General features: G+C 44.9%; 1 protein-coding gene across 2 annotated transcripts in view; it reads right to left on the reverse strand.

The window, feature by feature from the left end:
- Positions 1 to 415: 415 nt before the first annotated feature.
- The window catches only part of DCAF17 (DDB1 and CUL4 associated factor 17), a 38,241-nt gene continuing 16,258 nt past the window's right edge, over positions 416 to 22,398 (reverse strand). For both annotated transcript variants that reach the window (XM_044304350.1, XM_044304351.1), the window contains 10 exons: positions 16,589 to 16,664; positions 14,775 to 14,852; positions 11,286 to 11,393; positions 9,731 to 9,836; positions 9,113 to 9,255; positions 8,101 to 8,210; positions 5,882 to 5,969; positions 4,269 to 4,355; positions 3,978 to 4,133; positions 416 to 603 (listed from right to left, as the gene is read on the reverse strand). In XM_044304350.1, coding sequence (XP_044160285.1) covers positions 487 to 603; positions 3,978 to 4,133; positions 4,269 to 4,355; positions 5,882 to 5,969; positions 8,101 to 8,210; positions 9,113 to 9,255; positions 9,731 to 9,836; positions 11,286 to 11,393; positions 14,775 to 14,852; positions 16,589 to 16,664 — 1,069 coding nt within the window. In that variant the 3' untranslated portion in view covers positions 416 to 486. The remainder of the gene's footprint in view (positions 604 to 3,977; positions 4,134 to 4,268; positions 4,356 to 5,881; positions 5,970 to 8,100; positions 8,211 to 9,112; positions 9,256 to 9,730; positions 9,837 to 11,285; positions 11,394 to 14,774; positions 14,853 to 16,588; positions 16,665 to 22,398) is intronic.

Here is a 22,398-nt window from a genome sequence, read left to right on the forward strand (position 1 = left end):
CACCTGGCGCTGTCAATCAAAGTGCAGAGGGTGCAGCAGTTGCAGAGAGAGCTGAGCCTCTAGGTGTAATGGTAACGCCCTCGTTGCTCCTAGAGGCTCATTTGCATACAAAACATAATTTTCCTCAGCAATGCGGACACATATGAACATGGGACCAACACAGATGTCTTCAGCTGCCAAGTGCACATGTAACAGGTCAGCCAGTGTCATAGGTACAAAGCTGCTGACAGATGCCCTTTTAAACTTTAATTGGTATATTCCTTGTATGTTCTAAAAGAGTACACTATGAAGACACAAAAGAAAAAAAAAAAAAAAAAAAAAAAAAAAAAAAGTTAAATTCTGGCGGTTAGCATTAAGATATTCACCCTAAATTGAAATAAACAGACACAGCTTCAAAAAAACATATTTATTGCCCTTTAAAACAAGGATTCAGAGCAGATTTTACAAAACAAGAACTTTCTCACTAAGTATAGAAACCTATATTCACTAGGACTCCTCAGGACCGCAGTGCATTTTATACACGTAACATGAGAAGTTGTGGTTGGGTCTCTCTTCTATATGAATCAAGGTGTCCCGATCAAACACTAAGGCATGGCTGTGAGTCTGGAAAAAAAAAAAAAGGCTGCATATTAGTCCTATGTACAAGTCAACTGATCCTCTGTAGGTATTAGGGTCCATTCACACGTCCGTTTTTTCTTTCCTGATCTGTTCCGTTTTTTCAGGAACAGATCAGGACCAGATCTGGACCCATTCATTTTCAATGGGTCCTGGAAAAAATCGGACAGCACAATGTGTGCTGTCCGTTTCCGTTGTTCCGTTCCGCATGTCCGTTTAAATATAAAACATGTCCTATTCTTGTCCTGAAAAATCGGATCCTGGTACAATACAAAGTCAATGGATCCGCAAAAAACGGATGACATTCGGATGTCATTCCGTATGTCATCCGTTTTTTGCGGATTCCGTTCCTGGAAACACATAACAAATTTTTATTTTTATTTTTTTTCAATTTTTTTTCAAAGAAATCCAAACAACTTTATTTGATTATTGAAATGTATACATGTTCCCGTTTTTTGCGGATCCGCAAAAAACGGATGACATACGGAAACATTTTCAGGAACAACGGATCCGCAAAAAAAGGACCGTTTTTCAGGATGAAAAAAAACAGGATGTGTGAATGGACCCTTAGGCTAATTTCACACTTGCAGCAGAGGATCTCAATACCGGAAAAAATATTTTCGTTTAGACCTCATGCATTGTGAATGGAAAGAGATCCGTACAGGATGTATCAAGCTGCGGTTTTGTGTCTGGTCACAAAAATGGAAAAAAACGGATCCGGCACTAAAAACAATGTAAGTCAATGCTGACGGATCTGGTTTTTTTAGGAGCCTAAAAAAACGGATCAGTCACCCAGTGACTTTCAATGTATTTAGTGACGGATCCGTGTTTTTCGTTTTGATTTCACACCCCCGCATCCTAACGGAACAGATGTGCTGATACAGAGATCCTGATGTGCAAAGCCAAAACGGATCAGTTTAATTCCGGTATTCAGATCCTCTGCCGGATTTCAATACCGGAATTAACAACGCAGTTGTGAAAGTAGCCTTAAATGGAACAGCTTTGTCGTCATATAGACGTGAATTTGAGTCACTGCAATGGTCGCTCAGATTCCTGCCTCTGCTTGACTGCCTAATAGAAGTATGATGAATGTGAAGGGCAGGGTTCCCCATGTGTCTCCTTCTGGCCTACTGGTATAGTTAAAGGGGTTTATGACGCTAACAAAAAGGATCTTTTTTTTTTTTTTTTCTAGAAAGAGCACCACCCTTATATACAGGCCACATCTGGTACTGCAGCTCAACTCCACTGAAAATAAAATGATGTATGAACAGATTGGCAGTCTATACATTTCCAAACATAGGCTGTCAGTTGGTGACAAAAAGCACGACGGTGTCATTGGGAGTAAGCAGGGTATTCTGCTGACATCTAGTGACCGGTAATGGCAAGGAACTGAAACGTTTCTACAGCCTGACGAGAAGAATTACAGCCCCGCAGTCTGTGCGGCCCTCCACCAATGACATCTAATGAGGTCTAAAGGCTAATCTTCATTTTAAGGGTGGATTCATACATAGTTCTTTTTCTGTAATTTTTGCTAACTTTTGTAACCATTTTTTCTACTTGTCTTCAGGTGTTTTTAAACAAAATACAAGATGTTAGGCCAGACACATACGAGTGAGTTCAACGCGAGGAACTTGCAGCATGTGATCCCGCTCTGATCTCTGCTCCACTGACAGGATCGCATAGCATTATAATGATTGATAATTCTGTGTGATCCTGAGGGTCCTAGAACCCTTGTGTGACACTGACAGCATTACGTCAGTGTAATTCAGTAGATTCCAGGACTCTATGCTGTGTGATTCTGTCACAGCAGGACCTCACACTGCGCTGGTTGCCCTCACTCTCCATGGTGGTCGTCTTCAGCGTCCCGCTGTGCACTGTGTCCTGACCGCGCATAGCGCCAGGACGTAGCGCACGTAGGTGCACACTATGTTGACCTTACACTGTGTGACGTCAGGTCACACTGCAGCACGGGCTGGAAGCGATAGAGCGGTGAGTCTTGGTTCTGCACCGCCATCCGAAGCAAGCAAGGTAAGTTTGTTTATTTTTTTTAGCGTCTGATCGGAGGTCTGATAAGGGCTGGAGGGTCTGATGGGGAAGTGATTTGAGGATGCTGGAGATTGGGGGTCCGATTTGAGGCTGATGGAGGTTGGAGAGCGTCTGATCTGAGGCTGATGGAGCCTAGGGCTCTGATCTGAGATCTGATGGAAGCAGTCATTAGTATTCGGACTATAACACACGCTGCCATTCCCCCCTTCCCCTTTTGTGGGAAAAAAGTGTATCTTATATGGTAAATGTTTCGGTATAGCGCCACCTGCTGTTTGTTCTTTTTCTAATTTCTCTATGGACACACAAACTCAGTTCTATCCTTCAACAGCACCAGAAGCAGCAGACAGGACACACCCTGTGAGAAAGGGCAGACCCTGTGCTGCCAGCTTGAAAAAAATCTAATAAAGCAATTAATGGGGAGATCTGTGGATGCATGTGAGGTACAGGTCTGGTTTATTTATTTATTCTACTCACTTATCTAGCGCTGACCTATTCTGCAGCGCTTTACAGACATTAGCATCACCCTGTCCCCAATGGGGCTCACAATCTAAGTTCCCTATCCCTATGTCTTTGGAGTGTGGGAAGAAATCTGTTTCTGCCGCCCACCGCGTTCCTCCAGCCCGCCCCGCTCCTCTTGATTGACAGCCAACCTCGCTCGGTCGCTCCATCTCGAATTCCAGCACCTGCGCCATGCACTTCTGTATTCGGCGCAGGCGCAGTGACTGTCGGACCGCTCCCTGCGCCGGCATCTTTACTGCGGTCCGACAGTCACTGCGCCTGCGCCGAATACAGAAGCGCACGGCGCAGGTGCTGGAATTCGAGATGGAGCGAGGTTGGCTCTCAAGCAAGAGGAGCGGGGCGGGCTGGAGGGACGCGGTGGGCGGCAGAAATAGTGAGTAGACGGAGCCTCTAGGACCGGTGACCCCATAGCACCTAGAGGCTCATTTGCATATCAATAAAAGTATGTTTTTAAGCTTAACGGCAGCAGACAAAGGTGATACAAGAGCACTGTTAGGTAGTGCAGACACTTGCAGATCGCTAGTGTCAGTCAGCGAAAGATCTCAAAATCTGGTGGTAGAAACCCTTTAAGACCCCATCAGAGGAGAGGCAGCAAGATGAGGCACAGGGTTTGGGTGCTCGGTGCCAGTGTAGTAGAGGCACCAATAAGTTATTCTGCTTTGACCAGGGTAGGGAATATAGACACAGTGCAAGGGCAGAAAACAAAATCTTTGCCCCGGGCGAATAAGCCTAGCGATGACAGAGTAGAGTATTGTTATAGGAAACGAACTAGTACAAGACATGTGTATATTCCCTACCACATCCCAAGATTCCTGCAGTGTGATCTTCTTTAGAATCTTCCCTGTTTCGTTGCAGTATAGATCTACGTGTGCTCTGCCCTCTGCGTCTATCTGCGTCACGGCCACCACGGTCAGCAGGTCCAGCTCATCTTCATACACCACAGCCGTGAATGTCTGAACGGGACAAACACAAGTTCACAAAACATCGGACCTGAAAGTCAACTCTCTACATTATAATTATGTATTTATTGCAACAAAAAAAAAAAAACTTATATTTTTCTGTTAGGAAAGGATATTTAACCCACTTACCTCTAGATCTGGATCATCATCTAGCCTGGCATAGCGTTTTTTTACCAACCTCCCAGATGTCGTAAACGTCGCCAGTTTATTATCTGCCTAAAAAAGGTAAAAACAAGTAAAGGAGTTTCCCCTTCATAGTAAGCGATGGCATATAGAAGATTTGGGAAACGATTGCAACATAACTTTTCACTAGTTTTCATAGAGTATCTCTAGCATGTAATGGCCGTTAGCCACTTTACAGTCCACACATAGAGAAGGGGACCCCTTATATTTGAGATCGCTGGGGGTCCCAACAGACAACCCAGTGATCCGATATTTATCACCTATTCTGCGAATAGATGACAAATACTTTTTGTGACATGATCCCTTTAAAAGTGTTTTCCAGGATTTTATAACTGATGACCTGTCAGTATCTGATCGGTGGGGGTCCGACACCCAAGACCCCCTGCCAATCAGCTGTTTGAGAAGGCACCGACACTCCTGTTAGTACCGTGGTCTTCTGGCAGCTTACCAAGCATGGCGCCGTACATTGCATAGCGGCTGTGCCTAGGCCATGTGAGAAGGCCATAGTGCTGTGAGCGCCGCTGCCTTCTCAAACAGCTGATTGGCAGGGGTCCCAGGTGTTGGACCCCTACAGATCAGATATTGATGGAGATAGGTGATCAGTTATAATGTCTTCGAAAACCCCTTTAACCTCCTTCCAAGAAAACCCCTTTAACCTCCTTCCAAGGTATCTCACATACAAGGTATCTTTGCTGTAATTATTCAGCATATTAAAGTAAATATAACTTATAACAGGACTCATAGGCGGAGGTACCGCATCAGCGGTGGACTTTATTACGGATGAATAACCCTATGCATTAATAGCAATTTAGAACAAGACGTCAAATAGATTGGCTACCGGATAGTAAAAGGAACACGTGCCATCATTAACTGCGATATTTGTTTTATCACAAGAAAAATAAGTTCTGTAATTTTAAATCACATGACTTTTGTTCAGCAGTAGTGTTGAGCGAACTTGTGTTTTAAGTTCTGCGTCATCGAAGAATCCCGTTATGGATTCCGCTACCACGGACCATAACTGAATTTGGAATCCATAACGGAATTCTTAGATAACCCAAACCCGAACTTTGGACGCAGAACTTAAAACACAAGTTTGCTCAACACTATTCAGCAGCACGCATAGGCCTGCATTGTATGAGCTATTAGCCTCCTGGACCCCAAGTATCCTAGCGCCTCCATTATTTACGATCACTTGTGCAGCAGTTTTTAATGATTTTTTTTAATTCTTATTTATAATTTAGATATTTATTAATTTTATTTTAGGTAGTTGTGGGGATATACTTGTCGTTTTATATTTGCCATTGGCAAATTTTTAGCCCATGTACACTTCCAGCGCATCAACAGTCGCTGTTCCCGAAGCCGAATTTGACTGTGCCTGCACTGCTACTCGAAGCAATGGCGCAGGGTCGGACTAGATGTCCAGCCCTGTCAATCAACAGGCAGACGGGTGGCTTCTTCATCTGTGTGAACAGTCCCTCCCAGGGGAAGAGCTCCTGCTAATAGATTAATCGATTCGTTCATCGCTACTATAATCTACATAAATACAATATTCTACATACCTTAGGGTCTCTGAACGCAAGAATCACAAAGTCCTGAATGACCTCGTATTTATATGCGTCATCTTCTAGTTCCTTTAGCTTTAAAACCCTAAAACAGCAAAACAGTAAAGTGGTAACAGTAACTACATAAGAAAAAAGTCCCACTTATTACAGCCGGAGAACATACACAATTATTAGTTACACATTTGACTTGTGAACTTGCAGTAATGTTACCCAACATGAATCGCACAATAATGTAAAGACATATCCGGAAAAATCTTATTCTGTTTCCTGCAGCCAGTATGAATTATACATGCAGCAGACCCACTCTGCTTGTCGTTTGCAGCTTTTTAAACCAAATCAGATGGCAAACAAGCAACACCGTGTGTACTATCATTGGCTAAAAAAGTTTAAAGAGAACCTGTGAGCAGCTCATGTGTAAAACTAAGTACTTGCTTTAAAGGGGTTTCCGGGAGTACAATTTTGGTGACCTATAGAGGTCAAGATCTGATCATTGGGGGATGCAACACCCGGCACCGATCGGCTGTTTGAAGAGGCCGCGGCGCTCTGGTGAGTACTGCGGCTCCCTCAAAGCTTACCAAGCACAGCACCACACATTGTATAGTGGCTGTGCTTGGTATTGCAACCCCAGTCAATCCACTTGAATGGGGTTGAGCTGCACATAGGCCATGTGAACGATGGCCTAGGAAAAGTCCTCAGCGCTCACTAGTGCTCCCAGGAAACTCCTTTAATTACTGCTGCTCCTCTCATTTTTTCAGTATTTTATTTTTCCCCTGGGACAAATAGGTAATAGGCCCAGTAAGTTCTGGCATCCAATCAGGGGTGGACTGGCTATTAACCCTACAGGGAAATTTCCTGGTGGGCTGATTCACTAGGGGGCCGCCCAAACCCTCCACACAGCTGCTGTCTGGGTGCATTATGATCTGATGCTCTCAGCATTAATAATTCTAGAAGCATCAGGTATTTTGTGCTGCACTGTGGTATTTTGTTCTGTTGGGGTGGTATTTTGTGCTGCACTAAGGTATTGCTGGCAATACCTACTTCTGTCAATTTGGACCTCCCTACAACATGGGGTCACTTTATTTTATTTTTTTCCGGAGTCTGTCCTTATGTCGATATGTGAATGGTCTGGCGTTTGTCAGTGGGGCAGCTATCCAGTCTCTTCTATGAAGATGGAGTAAATTTCATCGCTCTTGTGGTGTCTAGTCAGTGCAGACGGCATCAGGCTGTCCACTTCAGTGTGACCTTTCATGAGACTATGCTGTGCACTCACATCAGCCGGGTTCTCGGGCACCTGCTGGACTGGCTGCTATGACAACGTTGACTGGAAAGCATCAGAGCAATGAAGATGACTCCACCTTTGGAGAGAAAAAAATGCCTAGCCCCTCCCCTTTGGCAAACCACCGGATCATTTACATACTGGCAACCGAACTTGCAAAGCCTGGCTCTTAGGAATGGTGGCAGGCCCAGAAAAAAAAAAAAAGATCAAGAGCAGAATACTCAGGGTAGCAGCGAAAATTAAAGGGGTTGTCCCACCAAGAACCTACCCCTATCCACAGCATAGGGAATAAGAATCTGATCCATGGGGGTCAGACCAATCACAAGAATGAGGCACAGGAATCCCCAGAATGACTGGAGCATCAGTCATGCAGGTTCGCTGCTGCTGTGGATAGGGGATACCGTATTTTTCGCCCCATAAGATGCACTTTTTTCCTGCCAAAGTTGGAGAAAGATGTCACTGCGTCTTATAGGGCAAATACTAATAAAAGCGCTTCCATTATGGAAGTGCTAATTAGTACCGGAAAACTGGGAAGCGGTGAATGCGGCATGGGGGCCTCCATCTGAGGCACGGGGGACTGATCTGAGGCACGGGGGTCTAATTTATTTTGGGGCTCTTGTCTGAGGTCTGATGGGGTGGGGAGTCATTCACATTAGGGTTTGAGCTGAGGTGTGATTTGGGGTCTAACTGAGGGTCTTATTAACATTGGGGGTTTGAGTGGGGCTGTGAGCTGACGTCTGATTAACATTGTGGTCTGATTGGTGGTCTGACCTGAGGTCTAATGAAAAAAAAAAAAATATATCTTATTGTCCTCCCCTAAAACCTAGGTGCGTCCTATGGTCAGGTGCATTTTATAGGGTGAAAAATACAGCAAGTTTTACACAGGCACTTAGCCTTACACATCAGAACTGGTGACAGGACTATTCGAAATTCCACTTACCAGATCTGATCAGGTCCAACATGGATGATTCTTTCGGAAGAATCAGGGTGAAAGTGAATCCATTCTGGTTCTAAAGAGCAGTATTTCATGTCACGCAATCCATTCTTCGCCTGAAACAATTGAATGTAATCCAAAGAGATCAAGGGCAGAGCCACAGACGTACGTGACCACAACACAGAGCTGTGTACAGAAAGTAGTACCGTGCCAGTGTCCTCCTACAGTCATGTGAGTAACTATGAAAGGATTCCTCTAAAGTAAGCTTCCTGCTTAGAGGGGCTCCGATTGCCGGGACCCCCACCCACACTTAGTTTATTAGACAGGAGCTGTGTTGCAGTTCCATGTATAGCAGGTGGATAAGTGTGCCAATGTGCAAGGAAAAGGGTGCAACTATAATTCATAGGGCCCCATAGCAAAATAAGATGGGGTCTCCACCACCTAGTGTAAGAAGTATAAGTAGCAATACTTAAAAGGTATGTATAATAGCACAAGATGTTGAAAAAGCACATTATAACAAGAAGCCATCATATTGTTATTCCCCACAAAAAGGTTCAATGTTCTTGCACTTGATAAGCCCCCCAACGTCTGGCCCCATAGCAAGTGCTATGGTTATAGTTACATCCATGGAAAAAACTATCCAGCTTTGCCCAATAAGAAACACATTGGGGGAGATTTATCAAGACCGACACTGCAGGAGCATGCGCCCAATTTAAGATGAGGTGTGCCCGTCCTCAGGCAGACCGCGCGCCCAAACAGAAATCTACGGCAGCTTCGAGCTTTAGCTTCCCATGCTTCCTATAGGAAAAGTGCAGAGGGCGGTGTAAAAACGAAGAGATGCGACTATTTTTTAAAACGTTGCAAATCCATAGTTTGCGACTTTTCAGGCACAAGGGAGATAATAAATCTCCCCCACTGTCCCAGCAATAAAGCCCTAAACACACAATAAAACATGCATAATATCTAGGACAAACACTGGCTTTGATTACATTGCTCTCAAACGTGCAGATTATTTTACCAGGCGGTGGTCGTCCATGCAGCGGATCTGATAGGTTCCTCTCTCTTTTCTCTTATTGGGTGTAATGATATAATGCCAGGGATGTCCACCAACTTGAAATGCATTTTCAAGACAAGGCACTTCAAACAAAATGGGGGGTCTTTCTAAAAAACCAAAAATGTCACCAGGCAAATTACTGTGACGTTTACGAGAATAATTTATAATATTCAGTAGCTCATCGGTCTTGAAGGGTCACTGAGCTTTTACAGAAGTTTTCCATAACAGTTTCCACAACTTTGCCTACCCCGGGCAGCGGCACTCGAGGATTATTTCGATCTCATTTGGCTGAGATCGGAATGACCCCTTAGTACAACTTTAGACACCCCAGAGGAGGTCACCTGTGGGCTTGGTTTTTGCATAAGAAAAGTCATGCTGGACCCTTAGATCATCATAATTCCTGAATACTTCCACCACTTGATATCTCAGTTACTAAGTTTGCAAACTTCCCATCACTTGATTTAGGAATCGTTAGCGGTGGAATCTCCGGTCAGGTCTATGGGACGTATCAGAAGATGTAAGGTGATCTCAATTAGCACACTATAACAAAAAGATGCAAAGAAAATAAAAACAGTTCAGTACCTGTCAAAGCGATGTTGCAGGGGATTCCAAATGGAAAGTCTCCTACTCTGCCGGTTTCACCTCTCCAGTTGCAGGTCTCCCCTATGACACACTGCTGCTGCATACACTGAAAAGATAATTTGCTGGGAGGACAGTGCACCTTGGCATGGCAAGACGTAAAGGTACAACTGAGATCATTTATATGACTAGGACGCTGGACAAATGATTGGCTGAAGTGGAATAGTGACTTGTTTCTGAATACTGGAGCTCGTGCACATGGAAATATTTATCCAAAAACACAAACTACATATAAGGCATTTGTGTGTATTTATTTTTTATGGAATATAATCCCATTCCTTGTCCCAGGGACAAACATGTTAGAGAAAGTAATAAAGACTGATTATTTCAAACGCTTTGGGGTAAAAACTTGTCAAATCTGGTGCAAAGGAAAAGTGAAGCAGATGCTCCTTGTGATTGGTGCTCTGTTTTCCTTTGGACCAGTTATGATAAATCTCCCAAAAGTCTCTAAAACATTATCTCTGCCTAGCTAGCCACCAATTTTTTTTTTTATTCTTCCTATGCAAGCCTAGGTGTCTCCATGGTAACAGACTACAAACAAACTCTATGTAGTCCGATCCTGCAGTCTGTTAACCCCTGATTGGAGATGGTGCTAGGGGGTCGGACCCACACTAATCAAACCGTTATCACCTATAGCGTGGATTTTCAATCTTGCAACAACCGTCCCTCTTTAACTTTAAAGGGCTTCTGTCCCCCCCAAAAAAATTTTTAGTTTTTTTTGTTTACTTATAATCCCTATACTGCGATTTATGCCTACATAATCTAATTAATCATTTTGGTTCAGTAGATTGTATTAAAAACGTACTTTTAAAATATGCAAATTACCTTGCTACCAGCTGGTAGGGCGGCTACTTGCTGGTAGCAGCCGCATCCTCCGATCCTAAAGACGCCCCCTCCTCATGTTTTAACATAATCTACTGAACCAAAATGATTAATTAGATTATGTATGCATAAATCGCAGTATAGGGATTATAAGTAAACAAAAAAAAACTGTTTAGTGGGGTGACAGAAGCCCTTTAAGCTTGTCAAACTCTAATCGGAGAAGAAGACTAAAACATCTGACATCATTAAAGAGAAGCATTCTGCTATAAAGTCACAGATTGGTGTTATCAGTCTGCACAGTCAGACGCTATAAAATCATGTGCTGCCAGTGTCAGACTGACACTTCCAACTGGTAACACCCATCTGGACCTTTCACTGCCACCTGGAAGCCATTCATACATAACTTCTAGTAGGAATAATAAAGGAATGGAACTTCATAGAGTCATAAGGACAGATGCTCCACAATTATTATTACATGGGGAATGCAAGTAGTTACTAAAACAGACATGTCAGGAGAGGTGACTGGTCATCGTTAAAGGGCCTTTAAGACCATAGTAGGGTATAGGGGTGATACAAGTTTGGTTCAGTAGGTGAAGGGGCGGCGTTTGAGATATGACATGGAAGCTACAATACGCCACCTCATATGTCATAATTAAGCTCTTATTTTTTCACATACCTCTTTAGCAATTTTCTCAAAACTGTAGAGACGAACGAGACCAGGACTGTGCATTACAATTAACATGCCATCAGAAATCATGGCGTCGCTCACATTAGATCCAAAAACCTGTTTAAGACCAGAGAAAGCAATAAGGATGGATTTAGAGTTACTAAATTGTCTTTACTTGACTTAAGGGTGTATTACATGGGCAGATTTTCTGCCCGATGATCGCTCAGTGTAATACTGCTGCCGATTGCCCGATGAACAAGTAAGCGCTCGTTTATCAGGCAATTGTGATTTTTAAGCACGCTTAAAAATCATTGGTTTGCCGGCGGCGGACCGCACTGTCTGATTACAATCTGCATCAAGCAAACCACTCGACAGCAGGAGGATGAGCGATGGCATAACGATGCATGTAAGAGCAGCGGTCTCCTCTGCTAGCGAGCAGGAGATTGCCGGGAAGGAACGCTTCCCTCCCCATAATCGTCTGCCTGATCGGGGTGACTACACCCTTTACTCTGCACTTTAATTACTAATTGCTGTAACTGAGACTGCACTGGAAAAAAAACAATGTCATGGCTCCCTGCACTGCCGGTGTGTCCGGAGTCGGAATGCAGAGATTACTGGACACAATTGATTTACGATTTGACCAACTGGATGAATCTGCTTTATAAAAGACTTCTGCAGCATTTGCTAAAACAGCAGATCAGACCCATATACTTCTGCTAAGTAGATGAAACATAACATATGGGGGGGATTCATTAAGACGTGCACTGGAGTAAGATGCGCCACATTTATTATGACATGCAAGCCTCTTAATAAATTTGGCGCATTTTCTGGCAGGATGTGTACCCAAAAAGCCACCAGAACAGCTATGAGATGGAAGAGATTTGTGCTATAATTTACGTCAGTACGCCGGGGGAAATTATAGTAAATCGGCCACCTTTTCCAAAAGTGGCCTTAGCCTTAGGTGTAAAATAGAAAAAAAAATCTAAGATTTTTCGCTTTCTAACTTACCTCCATGGTTTATACTTTATATTTCAGAATCGGGTTTTTCCACCAATAACATCCATCATCTGCACACAGGTCAACCCGATCCCTCCTGCTTTTTACCAAATTGCACCCCTTCGAGGAGCACTAATTTATTTATTGTAGTGTAGGCCCCTTTACTATACAAATAAGCACAGCGCATCTGTAATAAACTGGTAGAAAGGAATGAGCAATGGCTCGTGTACTACTATGGCTGTGCCTGAATTCTGGCGTCATTTGTGCCAAATTTGGTGCATTTTTGACACATCTAATTTTTTAAACATATTTAAGATAAAGCGGATAAGCAAAAAAGAATAATGCACTGTGCCTGGTCCTCCAAAGGGGGCATAGCTTCACGGGAGGGAGGTGTGCTCTCACAGGGAACGGGATGTTGCTTAAGATGCAACTTTTTCTGCCAAAATTCTGGTGCAAAGTAAGCCAACCAATAGGAAGTGTAAGGATAGAGAAAGGGGGAGATTTATTAAAACAGGCTTATTTGCCCACAGCAACCAATCACGTTCCACCTTTCATTTTTTTGGAGCTCCTTTGGAAAATGAAAGGTGGAATTTGTTTGGTTGCTATGGGCAACTAAGCCCGTTTTCCTGTACACCATCTTTGATAAATCTCCCCATAAGTGTCTAGCCATGCACCAAATTTATCATCCAGCCTGAGTCGTAGTCATAAATCTGGTGCATCTTTAGGCTGCCTGTCTAATGGTAGATTTACATGGGCTGACAGTCGGGCAGTTAATCGGGGACGAACATTACTGCAACTGTTCGTTCCCAACAATCTGCCCATCTAAGGCCCCTTTCACACGGGCGAGTTTCCCGCGCGGGTGCAATGCGTGAGAGGTGATCAACGGCAGGAAGTATACAGTGCCAGGCACGCCCTCTTGTGGTCAACCACTGATTCAACACAGAACCCAGAAGACACGGAGTCACCTACTGATAAAATGGAACAAGTCACCTCCAAAAACCATCCCAAGCCGCCAGCAGTATCTGACAGCAGCCAGCTGCGTGTTTCCGACAATGATTTTCTTCCTGAAGGCAGATGAAGCAAAAGCTCAGAAAACGTTCTTTTATTCTCTGCCCGAGTGATTTTCTAGTCAGGCTTCAAGTGAAGGGGGCAGCGGTCTCCTTGCTTCAAGTCACAGTAACCGCGCCCCCTTCCCTGCCCCTTCGCTGTGACTGACAGGCGGCTGTTCGGCAAAGGCAGCCGAACTCTCCTGCATAAGCGCTGTCAGTCACAGCGAAGGGGCAGAGAAGGGGGCGCGGTTATCTTGACTTGAAGCAAGGAGACTGCTGCCCCCTTCACTTGAAGCCTGACTAGAAAATCACTTGGGCAGGGAATAAAAGAACGTTTTCTGAGCTTTTGCTTCATCGGCCTTCAGGAAGAAAACGATCATCGGAAACACGCTGCTGGCTACTGTCAGGTACTGCTGACGGCTTGGGATGGCTTTTGCAGGTGACAGGTTCCCTTTAAAGGAGTTTTCCCAAGACTTTTTAACTAATGACCTATACTCTGGATAGGTCACCAGTATCTGATCGGTGGTGGTCCAACACCCGGGACCCCCGCCAATCAGCTGTTTGAGAAGGCAACGGCGCTCCTATAAGCACCGCTTCCTTCTCTCTGCTTTTCCTAGGCCAGTGACGTCATGTTACATGGCCTAGGAGCAGCTCAGCCCCATTCAAAACAATGTGGCTGAGCTGCAATACCAAGCATGTACAGCGCTGCAAGAAGGCAAACAGCTGACACCTGGAACCCCCCACTGATGACCTACCTAGAGGATAGTCTCAGAAAAACCCTTTAACTATATTAGAAAACTGCACAAATAGCAATTCCACAACTGTTCCTTTCACAAGCAGGAGTGATCCAACAAACATATTTTTAAAGAAAGTCTTTAAGCAGTTGTGTAGAAGAAAAACTGCTGATAGATTCAGGCAGGAGGAGTGGTGCAAGGAGTGATGTAAAAACTACCTTTGCCATGGGCACTGCTCCCGTAAGTGCACCTTCACGTTTAGTATATGAGCCTCTCCACAGCCCCTTGCCTCTGCTGTGAGCGATGACTGTAGCATCCAACCGCTACAGCTGTCACTCAGCAGAGGAGGGGGCTTTTGAGCGGCATATAGACTGAGCATGCTGTCCGTCCCCAGTGCACTTTTTACATCATTCCTTGGATTAAAAGCAGTCACTGAGGTATGTATTACCTCCTGTCCTCTGCCCCTACATTTAGATGTCAGCAGTTTTGTTTTGAGAAAACTGCTGACAGATTCCCAGCAATCCCTGATGACCTCTGTTGGTTTGTAACTTGTCTGATCGATTGGTATCCTTGGAGATAGGTGGCTGCCATAAACCTCTGGCACCACTTACCTCCTTTGTGCTAATGAAATAACATGCAAGCATGGTTCAGCTGTTGAGTAGTTGGGCCAATCAATCATTCAGCCAACAGCTACTGCAAGAAACTGGGGAAATCTTTACCTTTTTATCAATTTCCAGAACTCCAACTAGTGAGAGCGGGAACACGTTGAATACTGCAAAGTAGAACATCACATTCCGCTGAAAGAGAAATTAAACAGCAATTAGTAAATTCAGAAAAATAAATCGGATGCATTTACTGTAAAATCAAGCAACTTTTCAAATTGTTTTCATTTAAAAATATATGTATCTCCATGGTTACAGACAGTCATATTCCTTTCTATCTGTTCCCTCCTCTCTTCCCTATCAGAAGTGACTTATGGGCTGAGACTATACATACAGATACACTGGTGTGAAGGGCTGGAGGAAGCTAAGGGAGCACTACACTTATAAACACTGGCGTTTTGGTTTCCGTTTGTGAGATCCGTTCAGGGCTCTCACAGGCGGCCCAAAACAGATCAGTTTTGCCCTAATGCATTCTGAATGGAAAAGGATCCGCTCAGAATGCATCAGTTTGCCTCCGATCAGTCACCATTCCGCTCTGGAGGCTGCTAGCAGCGTTTTGGTGTCAGCCTGACAATGCGGAGGCAAACGGATCCTGACACACAATGTAAGTCAATGGGGATGGATCCGTTTTCACTGACAATCGAAAACTGATCCGTCCCCCATTGACTTTCAATGGTGTTCAAGATGGATCCGTTTTGGCTATGTTACAGATAATACAAACGGATCCGTTCTGAATGGATGCATGCGGTTGTATTATATGAAGAGTAGCGTTTGCGCAGATCCATGACGGATCCGCACCAAACGCGAGTGTGAAAGTAGCCTTACAGCTATACGTTCAGTGTACTGAATGCTCATATTTGTAAAATGACACAAGATTTTATTTATGTTATTTGGACTAACATAAGAGCAGACCTGTCCTCAAGGTATGTTGCCCTTAAACAAGTCAGCATAGTGCGATGACAGACCCACCTGTAACAGGTTCTCTCATTACAACCTATAATTATATATTTGTCTGTAGATATAAATGTCTGATGGGCAAGCGTCCGACCACTTGGGCGCCTGCCAATCACAAGAACGTGGGCCCTTGTTCTTCTGTTTGAATGCAGCGGAGGACACACATGCATGCTGCCGCTCCATTCAGCTCTAAGGGGCTGCCGGAGATAGTCGAGCGTTTGTACTCAGCTGTCTCTGGCAGAGGTGAACAGCGCGGCAGCAGGAATGCATGCGTGCCACCCCATTCAAACAGGGACCACGGGCTCCTGCGCTCACAATCGGCGGGGCCCTAGCAGACCCCTGACGATCAGACACTTATCGTCTATCCTGTGGATGATTTGTCTTAAAAGGGGTTGTGCAGACAGTAATATTGAGGACTTCATTCATCAACATCTGATTGGCTGTGGTTCTGGGGTTTAAAGAGGATACAGGCATTAGTATGATCGATCCTTCCTCTTCCAGATTACACTGCATGTCATTTTTCTTGCAGCAGCGGAGTATAATTACAAGTGCTTGTTCCATTAAAATTAATGCAACAAGCACCTGTAATTACTCGGCGCCGCCGACACAACATGCAGCGTAATGTTGAAGAGGAAGTAGCGCTGGTATGAATGCCGCCTCCTCTTCCAACCCCGGACCCCCAACCAATCAGATATTGATGACCTATCCGGAGAATAAGTCATCAATATTACTGGCTGCCCAACCCCTTTAATGTGACAACCTCTTTGAACATACTGCTCAGTCGCACTATGCCAACATGTAGTGTACCCTAATAGGGTAAAATTGCAATAAAACATGTAGGTGAGAAAAGCACAACTCAGGCAGCAACATGACATAGGATGCAATAAAAGATGCACGTGCTTACAAATATCACATACCTCATTTTCAGAAACACTATTCTTCTGAATGGACTTTACCACTAATGTCTCTTGGTGGACGTTCCATGTAATATACCTGTTGTTAAAAAAAAAATCTATAGAATAATATTGTTTCCCTGTGAATGAAGTCAAAGTCCTACAGCACAAGACATAAACCGCACATATGAGTAAAATCAAAAACAATTACTGACACCTGGGGGTAATAAGGCAACTTTAAGTCAAAATATAGCTCAGCCCTCCAAAACCCCTTCACATTTAAAGACATTTAAAGGCTACGTTCAGATTCTGTTATTGACTTAATAATAATAAACTTTTTTGCAATAGGTTTTTATTTAAAATATTGCACTTTTTGGCTTTTACAGCTGCTATTGTCACACTATATAGCAGATGCAGTAAGCTGTTCTGTGATAAATCCACCAATGTGGCACCAATCGGACCTGGCAAAAATTTTTACTAAGCCGATTTTTGCACAAATCAAGGCTTACTGATTTATCACAGAACATCTTTCCGCAGCTGCTAAATAGTGTGAAATGTAGCAGCTGCAGAAGCCAAACCGTGCAAAAACTTATAATAAAAAACGATTACAAAAAGTTTATTAATCTGAAATACAATAATAATAATTATAATACAATAATAAATAAATCAATAATAAAAACAATTGGCGCGCTAGTTGCCCATAGCCTTTAAACTAGTTTTTTATGCGTCCCTACACACATGAATTTCACCCCTGCGCCCCCCCAAAAAAAAAGCTAGAATAAGTGTTGCGTTTTTTATGTCCACCTGTGTTTTTGAACTTTCTTTCTGCCATTTTTTTGCACTCAGTGTGGCTCTACAGTCGTTTACTGCTGCCTGTTTGTCTGACTTTGTGTTGTCTCGTCCTGTCTCTCCCCCCACCCCTCTTGTGTTTTTTCTTCTGTTGTAGGTGCCTGAACTTCCTTGCCTGTGGAGATCGTGTACCTCAGTCTTGCATTTGGTCCGTTGTTCCACTAGTGTAAAGCCACCGACACGTACGGATTCCCTTGGTGAGCTGTGCCCTGCACATATTATATATCACATACCCTCCTGGTGCGGTGCATAACCTTCAAAGGGCACATGTCAAAGGGCTCAACTCCAACGCCAAGAGAAAACTCTTGCTTTTGGAACTGAAATCCCTTAAAGCGGACATTGTGATCTTACAAGAGACACATTTTGATGGCAGCTCTTCCTTCCAGTTTGCCTCTCATCTGTACCCTATTGCTTATTCGGCTACTCATAGCCGTCGGAGGGCGGGGGTTGCCATCTTGGTGTCTGCACAGTGTCCCCTTAAAATTGAATCCTCAATTCTAGACCCGCAGGGGCGTTATATTGTTCTCCGTGGCCACTTAGCAGATAAACCCATTACCTTATGTAACCTCTATGCCCCAAATACCTCACAGATCCGCTTTCTTGGCGGAATCTTCCGCAAGGTTTTTTGTTGAGTGCGTGGACTCTTTGGAGCCCTTGGTCCTTTTGGGTGGGGACTTTAATGCAGTGTTTTCTGAATCGATGGACCGCCTGGCGCTACCGGGCAGAACGGTACATTCAACACAGCAGTGCTTAGCTAGGGACTTTCGTAAACTGGTACGGAAATACTCCCTATACGACCTCTGGCGCCTCACTTACCCCACTGATAGGTCCTTCTCCTTTTACTCTGCCCCACACGGTTCCCACACCCGTATTGATTATCTCTTTGGTACCATTTCGACCCTCAGGTTATTGGAGGGAGCGGACATTGGCCAAATCAACTGGTCTGACCATGCTCCTGTACTGTTTGACATTAGTAGCGGTTCGGGCCATGTTCGCCAATGCCACTGGAGACTTAAAGGGTTTCTACCACTTTGATTTCACATAATTAGGTGTCAGACACTAGCGATCCGCTAGTGTCTGCTCTGCCAAACTATCCTGCTATAATAGCTTTTGGGGCAGCCGTTTACCTAAAAAAAGAACTTATATTGATATGTAAATGACCCTCTAGGTGCTATGGGGGTGTCATTAGCACCTAGAGGATCGGTCTACCTTCTCAAGATGCCGCCGCCCAGTGCCTCCCTCCAGCCCGCCCATCTGCTTCAGAATGCATCAAACGGACGACTTCACGCGCATGCGCCGTGCGCGGCTGTATTCGGCGCATGCGCAGTGAATGTCCGACAGCTTCCCTGCTCAGACATCTCCACTGCGCCTGCACCGATGACGTCATAGTGCTCCATCGGCGCAGGCGCAGTGGAGATGTCTGAGCAGGGAAGCGATCGGACATTCACTGCGCATGCGCCGAATACAGCCGCGCACGGCGCATGCGCGTGAAGTCGTCCGTTTGATGCATTCTGAAGCAGATGGGCGGGCTGGAGGGACGCGCTGGGCGGCGGCATCTTGAGAAGGTAGACCGATCCTCTAGGTGCTAATGACACCCCCATAGCACCTAGAGGGTCATTTACATATCAATATAAGTTCTTTTTTTAGGTAAACAGCTGCCCCAAAAGCTATTATAGCAGGATAGTTTGGCAGAGCAGACACTAGCGGATCGCTAGTGTCTGACACCTAATTATGTGAAATCAAAGTGGTAGAAACCCTTTAATGACACCCTCCTGAAGCAGCTAGGGAGGAACTCTGCAAGCACCTGAAAACGTACTTTGAACTGAATGAGGGATCGGTAGGGGATGTCCGTACTTTGTAGGAAGCACATAAGGCGGTCACGAGGGGACATTGTATTGCAATAAGCTCAAAACTAAAGAAGGACTCGACTGCCTTGGTCAAGACCCTTACCTCTCATTTGCGAATCCTAGAAAACAAGATGGCTGCTCAACCCTCACGCTGCACACTGAGACGAATTGTTGACACTAGGGCCCAATTAAAGAGTCTAGCTTTAGGTCGTGTTAATAAGTTACTACTTTACACACGACAGCGTTACTACGCCTGGGGGAACAAACCTCATACTTTGCTGGCCAGACAACTCAGGAACCGCAATCCCCAAACGGGTCCTAATGCTATTAGGGGGAATGACGGAACGATCCACTATGACCCCAGAGTGATAGCAGAGAGGTTCTCGTCCTACTACTCTTCCCTGTACAATCTACCCTCCGATCTCCCCTCGGATGAGAGGCTTAGAGATAGTACACTCGAGTCATATTTGGCCTCCTGTCACCTCCCTACCATATCGGCTTCTGATCTTGCTGCCCTTAATAGTCCGATAACACCGGAAGACATAGGGAGAGTGGTGTACTACCTAACCTGAGGGTAAATCCCCAGGACCTGATGGGTTCTCGTATAAATATTATAAGACTTTCAAGACCGAACTAATCCCTCACTTAGTAACCCTCTTTAATCATTTTCTAGCTGGAAACGCAGTACCTGCCCCAATGTCTCACTCCTATCTCACAATGATTCCGAAACTTGGGAAAGACCCCCACGAGTGCCAAAATTACAGGCCCATTGCCCTGCTTAACTCAGACCTCAAGATTTACACCAAGGCCCTGGCCTCCCGACTAAACGTTTTTCTCCCCTCCCTGATCCACAAAGATCAGGTGGGATTTGTCTCAGGCCGTCAGGGGGCTGATAACACACGAAGAAGCATTGACTTGATAGATGTCATATCTCGCTCGGGTGAGGAGGCGCTACTTTTTAGTTTAGACGCAGAAAAGGCGTTCGACCGTTTAGGTTGGCCTTTCCTTTTTGCTACCTTGCAGGCTTATGGCCTTTCTGGTCCCTTCGTTAGGGCCATTTGTAGCCTATACTCCTCCCCCACAGCGACAATCAAACTACCTCATGCTCAATCTCGACCCATACGCATTGCTAATGGGACGAGACAAGGGTGCCCCCTATCTCCTCTATTATTTGCCATATGTATTGAACCCCTGGCAGCCAAAGTCAGGGCATGTCCAGACATCAGAGGCGTTATGGTCAAGGACAGGGAGTTTAAGCTATCGCTATATGCAGATGGCATCCTTCTTACCCTCACTAAACTTCATATTTTCGGGGTATAGGGTCAACAAACTGAGGCCCTCCCTCTTAATATTTCTCAGGCGGCCCTGAGCTTTCTTAGGGTTAACTTCCCTTTCCACTGGAAGGCGGATTCGCTGCGATATTTGGGTGTTGACCTTACGCCCCGATATGGGGACCTTTACAAAGCTAACTTCCCACGCATATATGCAGAAATCAGGGGTCTCCTGGACAAGTGGCACTCTCTCCCACTCTCTCTCATGGGACGTATTGCCGCGACTAAAATGACGACCTTACCCATTGTAGTTCCCCTCAAGGATCTGAGGTCCATTCAATCTCACCTCCTCAGATTCATATGGGCGGGGAGACTTCATAGAATCCCAAGGTCAGTCCTTCTATCCAGTAAGCGTCAGGGTGGACTGGGGTTACCAGATCTGTCCAAATATTACTGGGCAGCCCAACTACGTTCTATCACGGCTTGGGCTTCCTTGCACCCGTACTCTGTCTGGATGCAGATAGAAAGACTCTGGCTAGCTCCTACACATCCTAACTCTATGCTATGGTCCGGTCCTCACAAGACCCTACCTGTAAGGGACCTCTTAGGGCCCATGGCTTGCACTAGACTCATATGGCAACTGTGTAGTGGTAGGTTCCCTCTGGTTTCTAGCCAATCCGCTATGACCTCCTTTTTGTATCACCCTATGCTCCCTACTAGTCTTACCACGTCCGTGTCGAGACCATGGTTTCAGCAGGGAGTGTTTTGGTTTGCAGATATTGTGGACCCCTTCACTAGGGACCTCATGCCGATTTCCACCCTCCAAACCAAATATGATCTCCCCTCTTCCTCCAATTACTTTTATATCCAGATCAGTCACTTTGCACAGTCCATTTTTTCAGGGGTCACAGTCTCCCTCCCGACTCCCTTTGAACGCCTTTGCAGGGAAGGAGTACACGCGAAGGGTCTAATTTCCCTGACTCCCTTCCCTGATCGGGTTTAAAGGCATTCCTACATGGTGCGGTGGGAGAGGTACCATAGGGAAGGCCTTACCAGACGCACTCTGGCACCTTATATGGAGGAGAGCAGCGAAATCCTCTATGTCGGTACTAAATCAGGAGAACCAATATTAAATCTTAATGTACTGGTACCACACTCCTGACCTCCTCCGTAGAATGAACCCAATAGTCCCGAGAGATTGCTGGAGGTGTGGGTTGCATAGGGGTACATTGCCTCATATTTTCTGGGGCTGCCCCAAAATACGCCCCTATTAGACTGAAGTAGGCACCCTCCTGAGTAATATTTTCGCACTGGAAATCCGACCTGACCCTATGTCCTTCCTGCTTAATGTGGTCCCCATTCAAGTTAAAAAACACTCACTTAAGTTATTACTATTAATACTAACAGCAGCCTGTTGTTTAAGCTCCCCATCTTGGAAAAGCCCTGATCCACCACGGGTTTCTATTTTGTATGCTAGGGTGACAGAGGTCCGAACAATGGAATAGTCCACGGCTATGTTTAAGGACAAAATTGTACTCTTTAACGCCATATGGGACTTGTGGGATAACTACTGGGCCACGAGGCAACCTTAACGACCTTGTGAGAAAGATGTGTCCCCCCCCCCATTGTGTCATTGTCTATGTTATTTGTCTTGTCTTTTGGATATTAGTTTGATGAAGCATTACCTATTGAGAAGCTCTGGGCTCTCGGGCATCTAAGACACCTTCACTACTACTTGATGTCTTATTGGTTCTAGGATTTGCTGCTCAGTAGTCCTATCTTGGACTGATTAAAGATAGACACAGTTTCTCTTAGTTCACTTTATTGTTATGTTACTGCTCGGTTTTTCATTTTCCATCATCGCATA

The sequence above is a fragment of the Bufo gargarizans genome, chromosome 8 (genome assembly GCF_014858855.1).
Source record: "Bufo gargarizans isolate SCDJY-AF-19 chromosome 8, ASM1485885v1, whole genome shotgun sequence".
In the NCBI taxonomy this organism is placed as follows: Eukaryota; Metazoa; Chordata; class Amphibia; order Anura; family Bufonidae; genus Bufo; species Bufo gargarizans.